General features: G+C 38.1%; 1 protein-coding gene across 1 annotated transcript in view; it reads left to right on the top strand.

The window, feature by feature from the left end:
- The window catches only part of cox19 (cytochrome c oxidase assembly factor COX19), a 56,489-nt gene extending 48,434 nt beyond the window's left edge, over positions 1-8,055 (top strand). Inside the window, exons 2-3 of the mRNA XM_084135840.1 lie at positions 7,404-7,515; positions 7,599-8,055. Of these exons, the coding sequence (XP_083991966.1) occupies positions 7,404-7,515; positions 7,599-7,692 (206 nt within the window). The 3' untranslated portion in view covers positions 7,693-8,055. The remainder of the gene's footprint in view (positions 1-7,403; positions 7,516-7,598) is intronic.
- Positions 8,056-15,737: the final 7,682 nt, after the last annotated feature.

Genomic DNA, 15,737 nt, shown 5'->3' with positions numbered 1-15,737 from the left:
GATCAATATTGGACCTGTTGTATGGTAAAATGTCACCAAGTGTCAAATATACAGCCAAAATCTTGTTTCTTACGACCTGATCCTAAAGGATTTACAACCTCGAAAGCATCTTGATAAAGAACCAAGGCCATCGATGATTTGTCTGTTTTAAATAAGGCACTATTGGCAATATTATGTCCATCCCAAATGTCCTCAAACACATCTTTGTTTGGTAGTCGAGAATGAGATAGTTCATATTGCTTTTTGAAATCCTCCGATTCAAAAAGGGCATTAAGAGTTTCCTTTATTGGCACGTACTGGGCAAAGCATTCTTTCCCAGAGTCATTAGTACCTAAATACACAGGCGTTGGCTCAATATAATTGAAATCATTTTTAAAGACTGTCTTGTGGCAGTGGTCTGTACGCAAGATAGAATTGCCAGCTTTAAGTATGTCATTCTTTTTGAGGTCTTCAATTACATGAATTATTGCGTCGCTAGACACCCCAAGTTCTGACAATCTGTCCTTAATTTGAGTAGACATTTGTCTGGGCAGATCATGAATTTCTTGGACTTCCTCAATGATGGTCTGAATTACAGATGAAGGTAAAAGAAGCTTTGCTTTGCAGTTTCAAATAAAACAGTCAAATTCTTCAGAAAAAAAATTTCATCACCTCACATGGCTCAGGCCCCTCACTCTCATCTAGAGATGTACAGGGCTGACACACAGTTTGTGGTGGGTTTGCAAAAACTTCTTCATGTAGAAGCTCAGGTGGACTGTTTTTGTGTGTTCTTGATATATGAGATGCAAATGTGGATTTTACACTAAATGTTCTCTCACAACTCTTATAAGGACATTTTATTTCTCTGCCCTCATCAATATGGCTTTTTAAATGCTTAAGTCCCTCAGACATGTACATGTGAAATAACAATATCCAATCTGGCAAATTAGAGTTGTGTCTGTTTGGTCAGATCTGACACCTCTACGAGACTTCTGATAACCCCTATGGTCTCTATACAGATGAGACTTGAATGCTGCAAATTTTGTAAATGCACGGGAACAGTCAGGTACACCACAGGTGAAAGAGCAGTTTGGAACATTGCGGTGTACTTTCATATGCTTAGTAAAACCCACAATAGTATTGCATAGTAAAACCCACAATAGTATTGCTCTCGTGTTGACACAGTTTACAGTGATACATTTCTCATTTAGATTTAGGTTCAAGTTAAATTGAGAAAACGATAATTATGGGAACTTTGAACACAAAGTGAAATAAATTAAAATATAAAATCTTTTGCCAATTTCGACGGATGCATTCCTTCAACATTGTTCACTGCAAATTACATTCAATTTAGTTATGACGCAGCAGGCCTTTGTTAAACACTGGTTTTACACGCTCTCAAAAAAATCCAAACTGATGAAATAAATGAGAAAATCGCAGCATCAAACGATTTTAAAATCATATATTCTAATGTTTTTCGTCAGCAAAGCAATCTGCACATTATGGGAACTTTGAACACAAGTGAAATAAATTAAAATATAAAATCTTTTGCCAATTTCGACGGATGCATTCCTTCATTGTTCGCTGCAAATTACGTTACGTTCAATTTAGTTATGACGCAGCAGGCTTTTGTTAACACTGGTTTTACATGCTCTCAATAAAATTAAAAAAAATCCAAACTGGTGAAATAAATGAGAAAATCGCAGCATCCAACGATGTTAATATCATATATTCTAATGTTTTTCGTCAGCAAAGCAATCTAGACGTAACTTAACGTTATTTACTGTATGTAGTTTTGTCTCACCAGTGCACTTCAGTCAATATGTTGTGTCTGCCAAACTGCAAATGCTCTACAAATACTCTCTCAATCGCAAAGGCGAAGAAAACTGCAAGAAACTGCACAAACTGCTGCATTCATCCATATTAGCATGACATGTGATGTTTTTACCTTTTAGAACAGGGCCCGGTTCCCCGATAACGCTCACTCTTAGCGCGCTAAGAAGACTCGAAAGATATATCTTACCAAAGTTGTTTATGTTCCTAAGTGTGTTCCCCGAACCATACCTTAGGAAGCTGCTTAAGATATACCTTCTTACGTGCAACGTTACTGGGTGCTGTCCGTGGCGATGGTGCTGAATTGGTTGATATCGATGGCTCGAGAATCAATTATTCTCTCGTGCAGGGGCTTTTTATGTGAGAAAGCGGTGTTCTTTATAAAAAAAAAATATTCTTTGCATGAAAACACTTGAATTAGCCTAATTGAATACTGTCTGGGTGTATTAAAACTTCAGAATTATATTCGTATAGACCTGCAACAGTGATAAGGTAAAGCTAAGAGTGGTCCAGACCAACGTTACGAAAGTGTGACTTACAGAAGATATACTTAGCGTACGAACGTGTCGGCAATCGTGCCATAACGTTAAGAGAGAGGTTAAGGAATAGGTTAAGAACTACTTAGCGATAAGAACGTTTTGGGGAACCGGGCCCTGGTTCGTCTCTCACCACCTGAAAGCAGATGGCGCACGCGCCCTTTCATGATTCTCGTCTCGCCTGAAACAAGAAATTTAAAGTCAATGTCACAATTCTTTACTAAATAAACGTAATGTCATTGGAATTGAGTACGTTTACAACACACTAAATATCCTGATAACACGCAGTTGTTAACTACAAGTCAATACAATTCACTACATCTGACATAGGCCTAAATTTATTAAAATTAAAATTATTAATTCTGTTCAAAATATATGAATCGCTTAAACGCCATTAAAGGTAGGCATAATTTCATATTTATGAATGTGAATTTAAGAGAACTTACCAAAAATTGATTGAATATTGACTTTTACTTTCTGCTGTTCTTGCTGCTGCTTGCTCTTCAGTTTTCAAACCTGAATGCAGCGCGCGTAATCCCGTAATGCCACATCACAGTAAATTGTTGTAAAAACATATGAGCTACAGTGACAACACTTCATACCTGTAAATGAATTTACAGTTGATAGGGAAGTTTACTGTTAACAACTGTAATACTCTTTTTGACCCATAATGCATTGCAAATTACAGTAATAACTTGTAGAATTAGAAAACAATAATTTTCTGTAGAATTTCGCTGTAAAAACTACAGCAATTTTTTACAGTGTAGAGTTACAAATGATTTGCTCTTATCATCCGATCATGGTTATATCTCTCTATTAGTGTTACTAGATCTTAGTTCTGCATTTGATACCATCGAACACAACATTCTTTTGAATAGACTCAAAAAGTATGTTGGCATTAGTGGAATTGCATTGGCATGGTTCAATTCATACTTATCTGACCGCCATCCGTTTGTAGCAGTAAATGAAGAGATGTCATATCGATCAAAAGTTCAGTATGGAATTACCTCAAGGCTCAGTACTAGGACCATTGCTTTTCACCCTGTAGGCTACATGCTACTCTTGGGAGAAATCATTAGGAAGCATGGCTTTAGCTTTCACTGTTACGCTGATGATACTCTGCTCTGTATTTCTTCACACCCCAACGAAACTTACAAGTTCACAAAATTCACAGAATGCATAGCTGATAAGGAATTAGATGAATAGTAATTGCATACTACTTAATTCTGAAAAACAGAGATTCTAAGTATTAGACCAAAACCCCCGCACGTAATAACCTAGAATACTGTCTAACACTTGATGGATGTACTGTCAAGTCATCGTCATCAGGTAGGAACCTGGGTGTGCCATTTGATACCTCTCTTTCATTTGAAAGCTACATTTCTAGCATCTGTAAAACCGCATTCTTCCATCTTAAAAATATATCTAAATTACGACATATGCTCTCAATGCCAAATGTGTAAAAGTTAGTTCATGGCATGCATTTACTACCTCTAGGCTAGATTATTGTAATGCTCTACTGGCTGGTTGCCCTGCACGCTTAATAATCAAACTCCAGCTGGTCCAAAACGCAGTAGCTAGAGTTCTTACTAGAGCCAGGAAGTATGACCATATTAGCCTGGTTTTGTCAACACTGTATTGGCTCCCTATTAAACATCATATCAATTTTAAAATCTTGATAATTACTTACGAAGGATTAAATGGTTTAGCTCCCTAGTACTTGAGTGAGCTCTTAACAAGGCCTGTTGCGATAAATAATAACAGTCTGATCGCGGTTATTTGATCTAACCGCTTATTGCGCTCTTTTATAGGCCTACGGCACAAGGGGGACCAATGGACCAAAAAAAATAGACAAGCACTAATTAAGTTTTCCTGCAATATATATTCAATGTCATCTGAAGCCATTCCATAGCTTTATATGAGGGCCAGAAGTATATTTACATCATTAAATAAAAGTTAACGGAAACTCGTCTTCAACTGCGGCTGTCAATCATTCTCCGTTCAGCATTCAAACAGTGCGCCACAACTCTCCAATATGATATATTCTCTTTATAATTCTTGGTCTGTAGAAGTCATTTTATGCAAATCCACAGAGCTTTATTTTGCTGGAGTTTATTGCTGTTTCTAAATGACTTGCTACCTTGTGTTTGTTAGATCACACAGCACAAGGACTATGAATTGGCATCAAACGCACAACTGGAATTTAAAACTAAAGAAACAAATGATCAATAAACTGTTGGATAGATATACACTAGGATTTGTACGCTCAACATCTGTGCTTTGTGCTGTGAACTTTTAAATAACTAACTGTTATCGGCATAATCGGCAAAGCCCTAAAACAGACAATTAATCGTCAAAGCCCTAAAACTGGCAATTAATCGTCATAACCGCAATAATTTTTTAGACAATTAATCGTCAGCCAAATTTCAGCATCGTGACAGGCCTACTCTTAACGCATTATAGTCCTTCACGTCTATTGCAATCTCAAAAGTGTGGCCAGTTGATAATACCTAGAATATCAAAATCAACTGCAGGCGGTAGATCCTTTCCTTTTTAGCACCTAAACTCTGGAACAGTCTTCCTAGCACTGTTTGTGAAGCAGACACACTGTCAGTTTAAATCTTGACTAAAAACACATCTCTTTAATCTGGCATACACACAGCACATTATCAGTTTCTATAATTCAAATCATGTAAAAGGATTATTAGGCTGCATAAATTGGGTCAGCCGGAACCGGGAACACTTCCCATAACACCTGATGTACTTGTTACATCATAAGTAGAATGGCATCTACGCTAATAATAGTTTTTGTTTTTTGTTTTTTTCACAACAAACTTTTTTCCTCTGTACAGATAAAAATGTTATCAAAATGATTCCCGTTCACACACATCTGCGGAAACGACTAAAAAACGCTGTATTATGCATGCCAGACAAGTAATTGTCACTTTGTAAAGAAAGACAACGCACCCACGCACATACGCATTCAAACATTCATGTCTATAGACTAAACACGTAATACGCATTTGCATGCAGTCACTGTTTTCACTGATTCACGTTTTTGAAGTTTACACAGAGATGATAATGGTGTTGCTTTCAAAACCCGTTTTCAAAAATGTGCACTTTGAAACCTGTTTCAAAGTTTGTGTTCTCAGGCCACTGTTGTCGTGTAAATGAACTGCCAGGACGCATTAAAAGTTTTCTGTTTTCAGTTAAAAACGGTGTCATGTAGCTGACCCCTAAGTTAATAACTAATGATTTTTACAATGGAAATGAATCAATTAAAAACTTACTTAAATGACTTTCTTCTAGAGCTGCTGTCCAGCCAAAAACAATCTTTGTTGCAATAAAGGGTAATGAAACCCTAAACCAAATTTTCTGAGATTTTAACAGAGGTATGTGTGTTGAACACCATTGAAGACAATGTTAGCATCTGTTAGATTTAATAGTATCCGCTTTTTTCGGGTTTAAAATCTTCATCGTGTCTGCGTCACAGCACACTGTGATGACTCATCGGTGTCTCATAATTATTTATGAGACTGAGTTTTCTTATCCAATGAGAAGACACCGTCTCTTAATTATTCATTACACCACGTCGATCTTTCCAATGACAGACATGTCAAACTGTGATGTTGCGTAGTAGAGGCAATCATGGGACGCAAGTGTTTGTTTTCATGGTGCAAAAGTTCCAGTGCGTTGCATATCTTTCCCCGCGATGCTGCCAGGGCTAGACTCGCTGCGGGCGGTTGGTTGGCCATTAACCACGGACACATCTAACTATGTGTGTGTAGCAAGCATTTTCTCGAGGGAGCTTTGAGAACTGGAGAATGGTGGACTTTGGCCTTGTTCACCAAAGCAGGTTGCGACTTACGAGTGATGTTTCATGACCCTTTAATTTCCTATTATCACTGTAAAGCTGCTTTGAAACAATCTGTATTGTAAAAAGCGCTATATAAATGAAGGTGACTTGACTGCATGTTGATGGGATTTGATACGTTGTGATTTTCCTCGGAGTTAAAAGCAGGCTTAAGCAAGTTTGTTGCACGTCTGACTAGACTAAAAAATACTGCATTATCCCGGAAAAACTGAACAGTAGCTTGCCGTTATTATTTTGCTCATCAAATTTACAGTATTCAACTGTATTTACAAAGAACGGTAAATTACTGTACAAAATTACTGTATGTGGCCATTAGGGCTGGGCTGAAGCTGGTGCCCGGGCGTGGCAGGGGGGCTCAACAGCGCCCCTTAGAACGCAATCTGAATTGGGATGGACGGACCCCGTTCCGCCCTGGAATGGGGTCCGAACAGTTGTCCATGTATCAAACATGCTTGCATGTAATATGAACATAAAGCATGTAATATGAAACTCGGTACACATATAGATCTCATCGGGCCGAACAACTTCGTTGCTCTCAATTTTAAAACTTGCCATCTCATCTTTGGACCCTGCATTCCTGAACACATTTTTTTCCTATGAAACTTATGTTACGAACATAACAAAACAATTCTCATTTGTAAGTTAATTTGAACTCTCCCACCATCTATAGCTTTAAAATAAATCACAAGTATTTGCTAGGTCACATGACCATAAATTATAAAATTACTTCCTTGAAGTGACTATGGCATGTACCCTTCACTTACGGCCTTGTGGAAGGGCCCTTCGTGAAGGGATCCAGTTGTTCACTTTCATTTGGAACACCCCTACAAAAAGCGTTCCCTTCCCGAAGTGCCCTTCAAGGGTTGCCCCAAATCTACTTAACCATCGGCCTTGTGCATCCATCATGTTTTTAGTTTTTTTAACGCTTTTTATTAATGTTTGTAGTTCTAATCGAATCCTCATCCATCCAATGTGCAATGGGTTGTTGGCAATGTTAGCCGTTTGAGTGTGCAAAGATCTGCTCTTCAAATTCTAACTGAAAACCATCCGGGTATCTTTGGAATACTAATTTCAACATATTACGATTTGGGACGAATTAATACTATTTAGGATAGTATGCAAATTGGGACGCAGCATAAGACTTTGAATTCATATATATTTTCACAATTTTGTGTACATAGGTGAATGTAAATCATTCAAAGAGATATATATGCGATGCCTCAGAGACAACCGTTTTGACAACTCGTGCTGTCGGATAGAGTCAAAGGAGTATCTGGAGTGCAGGATGGACAGGTGAGTTTTTCCTGACATGATTTAACCTGAAGTTGAAAATTTCAGTTTCAGAACTAATTGTAAACATTTTATTTACTTTACAGACAGTTAATGGCAAAGGAACCCCTTGAAAAACTTGGCTTTAAGGACTTGGAGGATTCGACGGAAGAAAATGAAACAAAATATAATTTGGGCTGATGTTCACATTTTGTTGATTAGTTTTATTTTGTGTCTCTTTCCATATCACTTGGAAATCTGGTATATGCTTTGTGCATGTTAACAAGCATCTGTAAAAAAAATGCTACTTGTCAGACACCAAAAGATTTGGTTTTGTAGAATGATCTGTTAAAAAGGTTTTAATCATTTGAAGTTTGTTCTTATTACTGGAGCTTTACATATTTATCTGGAATAAAGAGTCTGCTTAGTTTTCATCACTGCTATGAACAGCCTTGATCATATATAATACATCTTATGTAAATAATAGACTTCATTGAAATCTTGTCAACTTTGCATTTAAAAGAATTCACTTTTTTGGTTTAAATAAATGTAGTCTGAACAACACATGTGAAATGTAGCACAAATATTTACAACACAAAAATATGCAAATATATGAATGTTTGAGGGTCAATGCATGACATGCATATTTTTGTGTCCAGGTGCATTATTTCCTTTTAAAGTAATTTGATAAATTCATGACATGTATTACTTTATAAGACCTAGTTTGTTTTAATACATTTTCAGTACTTTCAAATAATAGATATTATTTTATGTTTTGGTATCTTAAAGGAGAACTCCGGTCAATTTTAACATTGAGCTCATTTTTTTGTAAATTTGGAGTGCTGTCAGTACAGAGAACAACGACAAAAATCGGTGTTGCCTACACCGTGTTATCCTCTTTTTAAAATTTGCACCCTGTTGACTTCAATGGGGCAAGTTTTAAACCTGCTTTTAGCCTGCTTTTAGTGTCATTACAAGTGCCCAGTCATTGTGAGTGATTCCTTCAGAGTGAACACGGATGAATCTGACTCCAGTAGATGTGAAAGATATGAATAAAAGTGATGTTAATTCAGCCAGCGCACATACCTGTATTTACATCCTGTTTTCGGTCGAAGTCCACAGTAGTCGACTGTCGAGTTCACGCGCATAGGTTTAGTTACCTATGATCACGCGCGTGAACTCGACAATCATATGAACAGACTAAGAAAATGAACAGACTAAGAAAGCTATTTGTGTTCGGCACAAATGAACAGACTAAGAAAACTCCTAACTATAAAATGGTGTTTTTATAATAAGAAATTCTAAATAAAATACTATGCCATCATTTTATGTTTGAAACCTTTCATCTAAACAAATGTATACATATCAGTAGTTTTAAAACTGTTGAGATAATTGATTTGTAATCTTCCATGTGAGCCACACAAATCTGTAAACACCCCCATCACCTTCATAAACAAGGAATCAAGCTTCATCATTCCTCTGCTTTTCATCAAGATTGGAAAATAAATCTTGCTGTAAGCCTTGAGTTTACCTCAGAAGAAGAGTTTACCTTGAGTTTACCTCAGAAGAAGAGGGGGTTTTTTTTGCGCGGCTTGATCCAGCGGAGGATATCATCAGTAAGTCATTTATTCAAGTTAACGTGCTATTGTTACATAAACTTTTACACATTTTACTAGTTGAACTATAGGGAATGTGAAGGTACGTCACGCAGTGTTGCATCATGGGACGTGGTCGATCTCTGTTTACGTTTTCGCTGGCCGTTGCTATGACATTTAATTGTGGGTGTGTTTGGCTAAAAGGAGGTAAAATTGAAGAAGAACGGAAGAAATGGAGAATTTGAAAGAAAAAGAGAAGGGACCCTACCGGGAGAAACTAAATGCCACTGCCAAAAAACGTTATTTGGACAAACTGTCCGCGATAAACAACGTTGATCGATTGCTCCTGTCTGCCTCGCTGCCTGCTGTGAGTTTGTTTGCTTCGGTGCTGTAAGCTCCGTCTTAGCCTCGTATTTCTTTATGTTTTGAACCATCATTTACTATCATTTCTAGTTGTTTATACTACTAAATACAGCTTACCCAACATCTCAGATTAACCTGACATTGCTAGCTTCCGTTATTATTAGCACAACACGCTAGTAATTCGCTAGCCAGTAAACACGCCACCCGTAGGCTCATTTATTTTTTATTTATTTTTATCTCGCGCACCCGCGCCTTTGAGTTCATAAAAAGCCCAGATGAGTAAGAATCAGTCAACAAACTCGGTGAGTAATGTCTTGTCCTGTTATTGTCACCTGCACTTCATGTCACATGTTTAGCATATCCTTCTCTGTCGGCAATATAGGATTTATTTTATATTTTGTGACAAATGCAAGGAGACAGTCAGGCTGACGGAGAAGATTTCAGAACTATAGACACGCATCCAAACTTTAATTGAGGATAGTAAGAGTACTAGAGCTTTAGATACTATTTTTGGATGTAGCATAGTGAACTCTTTACATGATTCAGTTCAGGCTGAATTAGTGCCTGCGCAGCAAGGCAAATGGGTGACAGTGAGGGATCGCTCTAGTCGCGGATCAAAAAACCACTCTTCCGTTCCGATTACCATAACAAATCGATTTGCCCCGCTCAGTGAAACACCCACTGAGAATTCTGTTGATTGTGCCCTAGTAATTGGTGATTCAATCACACGGAACGTGAAAATAGAGACACCAGCCACCATAGTCACATGTTTGCCGGGAGCCAGAGCGCCTGACATCAAAGCAAATTTAAAAGTGCTGGCTAATGCTAATCGTAAATTCTCTAAGATCATTATTCACGTCGGCACTAATGATGTTCGACTCCGCCAGTCGGAGATCACCAAAATTAATATTAAAGAGGTGTGTGAACTCGCAAGTACGATGTCAAGCACTGTAATTTGCTCTGGCCCCCTTCCTGTTCGCAGGAGTGATGAGATAGTTAGTAGATTGTGTTCACTCAATGGCTGGCTGTCGAGATGGTGTCCGCTTAATAATATAGAATTCATAGACAATTGGAAAAGTTTTTGGGGCAAACCTGACCTGTTGAAAAGAGATGGTATTCATCCGTCCTGGGATGGTGCTGCTCTTCTCCCTAGTAATTTGGCTCATAGAGATAAAAAATGACAAATTGGGCACCAGGTCAGGAAGCAGACAGACTGGCTTAACCGACCGTCTGCTAGCGGCCTCGCGTCACCAAGGTCAGATAAATCCCATCACATAGAGCCTCTTTCACCTAGATATCATCATATAGAGACTGTGTCTGTTCCCCGAATTTGGAAATCCAAAAAACGTCCAAACCCATCTAAGGTTAAAAATTTAATTGATGTTCAACAAATAAAAAACAGATATAATACAGATGAGCAAATGCTAAAGCTTGGGTTGCTGAATATTCAATCCCTTACTCCAAAAGCACTCATTGTTAATGATATGATTTCAGATAATAACCTAGATGTGCTGTGTTTGACAGAAACCTGGCTAAAACCAAACGATTACATTACTTTAAATGAGACCACCCCGCAAGATTACTGTTATAAACATGAACCTCGTCTGAAAGGCAAAGGGGGAGGTGTTGCTGTAATTTATAGTAATATTTTCACCACTAAGAAATCAAGTTTTAAATATACTTCTTTTGAAGTGTTGGTGCTTAATGTAAAAATATATAGTGTAAACGATAAATCACGTTTGAGATTTGTGCTGGCTACTGTATACAGGCCACCAGGGCACCATAAAGATTTTATCAAAGAATTTGCGGACTTTCTATCAGAATTAATATTGACTGCAGATAAAGTACTAATTGTTGGTGATTTTAATATACACATAGATAATGAAAAAGATACATTGGGATTGGCATTTAAAGACATTTTAAACTCTATTGTAGTTAGACAACATGTGTCAGGACCTACTCATTGTCATAATCATACTCTAGATCTAATATTATCACATGGAATAGATGTTGATGCCGTTGAAATTCTGCAGCAGAGTGATGACATCTCAGATGATCATCTAGTCTCATGTAAATTACATTTAGCCAAGGCTGCAAAGCCGACTCCGTGTTATAAATATGTTAGACCTATCACTTCTGCCACTAAAGATTGCTTTATCAATAATCTTCCTAATCCGTTTCATCATCTCAGCATCCTGGATGGCTTAGAAGAACTCGATATTGCAACAGAAACCTTTAACTCTCTCTTTTCCAGCACTTTAGACACAGTTGCTCCGTTGCGCTTAAAGAAGATTAAAGAAAATAGTCCAACGCCGTGGTACAACGAGCACACTCGGGCCCTTAAGAGAGCAGCCAGAAAAATGGAGCACAACTGGAAGAAAACAAAACTAGAGGTATTTCGGATTTCATGGAAGGAGAGCTCGATTACGTACAGAGAGGCTTTAAAAGCTGCTAGATCTGCTTATTTTTCAACCCTATTAGAAGAAAATAAACATAATCCTAGGTATTTATTTGAAACAGTGGCTAAACTAACGAAAAAGAAAGCTTCAAGCCCAGAAGTTTGCAGCAGCACAGCAGTAATGACTTTATGAACTTCTTCACTTATAAGATTGATAATATCAGGGACAAAATTATAACTATGCAACCGTTTACTACAGTATCGCATCAGGCAGTGCATTTTAGTCTCCCTGAGGAGAAATTTGATTCATTTATTGCTATAGGAGAGGAAGAATTTTGCAAACTCGTTAATTCATCTAAATCGACAACATGTATGTTAGACCCTATACCGACTAAGCTACTGAAAGAGATGCTCCCAGAGGTCATAGATCCTCTTCTTAATATCATTAATTCGTCTTTGTCTCTAGGATACGTACCAAAACCTTTAAGCTGGCTATGATTAAACCGCTTTTTAAAAAAACGCAACTTGATCCTACAGAATTAGTCAATTACAGGCTGATCTCGAATCTACCCTTTCTGTCAAAGATACTAGAAAAGGCGGTATCCTCACAACTGTGTCCCTTTCTTGAAAGAAATGATATCTGCAAGGATTTTCAGTCCGGATTTAGACCGTAGCATAGTAATCGAGACAGCTCTCGTTAGAGTCACAAATGATTTGCTCCTATCATCCAATCGTGGTTGTATCTCTCTATTAGTGTTACTTGATCTTAGTGCTGCATTTGACACCATTGACCACAACATTCTTTTAAATAGACTAGAAAACTATGTTGGCATTAGTGGAATTGCACTAGCATGGTTGAAATCATACTTATCTGACCGTTATCAGTTTGTAGCATAAATGAAGAGATGTCTTATCGATCACAAGTTCAGTATGGCGTACCACAAGGCTCAGTACTAGGACCGTTGCTGTTCACTATGTACATGCTACCCTTAGGAGATATCATTAGGAAACATGGAATTAGCTTTCACTGTTATGCTGATGATACTCAGCTCTATATTTCTTCAAAACCTAACGAAACTTACCAATTCACAAAACTAATGGAATGCATAGCTGATATAAAAAATTGGATGACTAGTAATTTCCTACTTCTAAATTCTGAAAAAACAGAGATTCTAATTATTGGACAAAAAACTTCCACACGTAATAATCTAGAATACTGTCTAACACTTCATGGCTGCTCTGTTAAGTCTTCGTCGTCGGTTAGGAACCTGGGTGTGCTCTTTGATACCAATCTTTCATTTGAAAGTCACGTGTCTAGTCACGTATCTGTAAAACCGCATTTTTCCATCTTAAAAATCTAAATTATGCCATATGCTCTCATTGACAAATGCGGAACAATTAATTCATGCGTTCATGATCTCAAGGCTAGATTATTGTAATGCTCTACTGGGTGGTTGCCCTGCACGCTTAATAAACAAACTACAGCTGGTCCAAAACGCAGCAGCTAGAGTTCTTACTAGAACCAGGAAGTATGACCATATTAGCCCGGTTCTGTCAACACTACATTGGCTGCCTATTAAACATCGCATACATTTTAAAATATTGCTGATTAAAATATTTCCCGCAGCCTGCCGGATCCAGGCCGTATACAGATCTGACGAAGGACCTTCGCCTGGACCGATGACAACGCAGTGCTGAAGTGCCAACTAGTCTCTCCCTATGGAGGATCCCTTTACCACTCTACAGATAAAGCGTTGTCGGGAAAATTCCCGCGTACCTACCCCGAAGTGACAAAATAAAATAAAATTCTGTATCAAAATTTATAAGAAAAGACCAGTACTTTGTTTAGGCTTGGTTTGTAGGGAATTACAAACCTGCGCACATATATTCAAACGCACATAACTATAGAACCAATTCTTAATGCGCATGTCACCATCAGCCATCAGCGTTTATCACAGGTTCACTTTTAAAGTCTGTGTAGAGAGAATGGTGTCGTCTTAGCGGCTCCTAATTTAATAACAAATGATCGTTGTGATGGAAGCGAATCAATCAAAACTAACTTTAGCTGGAAAATAACTTTATTAATACCAGTCAGTCCCAATTTTGGCAAGTGATGTATACATGACATACCCAAAATAAAAAGGTTGCTGCTCATAAGTCATTCTGAATAGACACATAACCAACATATATTTAGAAAGCCAACCCTTGAGAGTTTACAGTTCAAGACTCAAAATTAACCAGAGTGTTATTAATATTGAGATACAGTGAGGAAAATAAGTATTTGAACACCCTGCTATTTTGCAAGTTCTCCCACTTAGAAATCATGGAGGGGTCTGAAATTGTCATCGTAGGTGCATGTCCACTGTGAGAGACATAATCTTAAAAAAAAATCCAGAAATCACAATGTATGATTTTTTAACTATTTATTTGTATGATACAGCTGCAAATAAGTATTTGAACACCTGAGAAAATCAAAGTTAATATTTGGTACAGTAGCCTTTGTTTGCAATTACAGAGGTCAAACGTTTCCTGTAGTTTTTTACCAGGTTTGCACACACTGCAGGAGGGATTTTGGCCCACTCCTCCACACAGATCTTCTCTAGATCAGTCAGGTTTCTTTCTCCCTCCAAAGATTCTCTATTGGGTTTAGGTCTGGAGACTGGCTAGGCCACGCCAGAACCTTGATATGCTTCTTACAGAGCCACTCCTTGGTTATTCTGGCTGTGTGCTTCGGGTCATTGTCATGTTGGAAGACCCAGCCTCGACCCATCTTCAATGCTCTAACTGAGGGAAGGAGGTTGTTCCCCAAAATCTCGCAATACATGGCCCCGGTCATCCTCTCCTTAATACAGTGCAGTCGCCCTGTCCCATGTGCAGAAAAACACCCCCAAAGCATGATGCTACCACCCCCATGCTTCACAGTAGGGATGGTGTTCTTGGGATGGTACTCATCATTCTTCTTCCTCCAAACACGTTTAGTGGAATTATGACCAAAAAGTTCTATTTTGGTCTCATCTGACCACATGACTTTCTCCCATGACTCCTCTGGATCATCCAAATGGTCATTGGCAAACTTAAGACGGGCCTTGACATGTGCTGGTTTAAGCAGGGGAACCTTCCGTGCCATGCATGATTTCAAACCATGACGTCTTAGTGTATTACCAACAGTAACCTTGGAAACGGTGGTCCCAGCTCTTTTCAGGTCATTGACCAGCTCCTCCCGTGTAGTTCTGGGCTGATTTCTCACCTTTCTTAGGATCATTGAGACCCCACAAGGTGAGATCTTGCATGGAGCCCCAGTCCGAGGGAGATTGACAGTCATGTTTAGCTTCTTCCATTTTCTAATGATTGCTCCAACAGTGGAGCTTTTTTCACCAAGCTGCTTGGCAATTTCCCCGTAGCCCTTTCCAGCCTTGTGGAGGTGTACAATTTTGTCTCTAGTGTCTTTGGACAGCTCTTTGGTCTTGGCCATGTTAGTAGTTGGATTCTTACTGATTGTATGGGGTGGACAGGTGTCTTTATGCAGCTAACGACCTCAAACAGGTGCATCTAATTTAGGATAATAAATGGAGTGGAGGTGGACATTTTAAAGGCAGACTAACAGGTCTTTGAGGGTCAGAATTCTAGCTGATAAACAGGTGTTCAAATACTTATTTGCAGATGTATCATACAAATAAATAGTTAAAAAATCATATATTGTGATTTCTGGAATTTTTTTTTTTTTTGATTATATCTCTCACAGTGGACATGCACCTACGATGACAATTTCAGACCCCTCCATGATTTCCAAGTGGAAGAACTTGCAAAATAGCAGAGTGTTCAAATACTTATTTTCCTCACTGTATATAAGTTCAAACATAAAAACAAAAACAACAAATATTAAGAATATA

The sequence above is a fragment of the Abramis brama genome (assembly GCF_963993115.1).
Source record: "Abramis brama genome assembly, chromosome: 14".
Taxonomy (NCBI): Eukaryota; Metazoa; Chordata; class Actinopteri; order Cypriniformes; family Leuciscidae; genus Abramis; species Abramis brama.
This window is presented reverse-complemented; position numbering and strand designations above follow the sequence as displayed.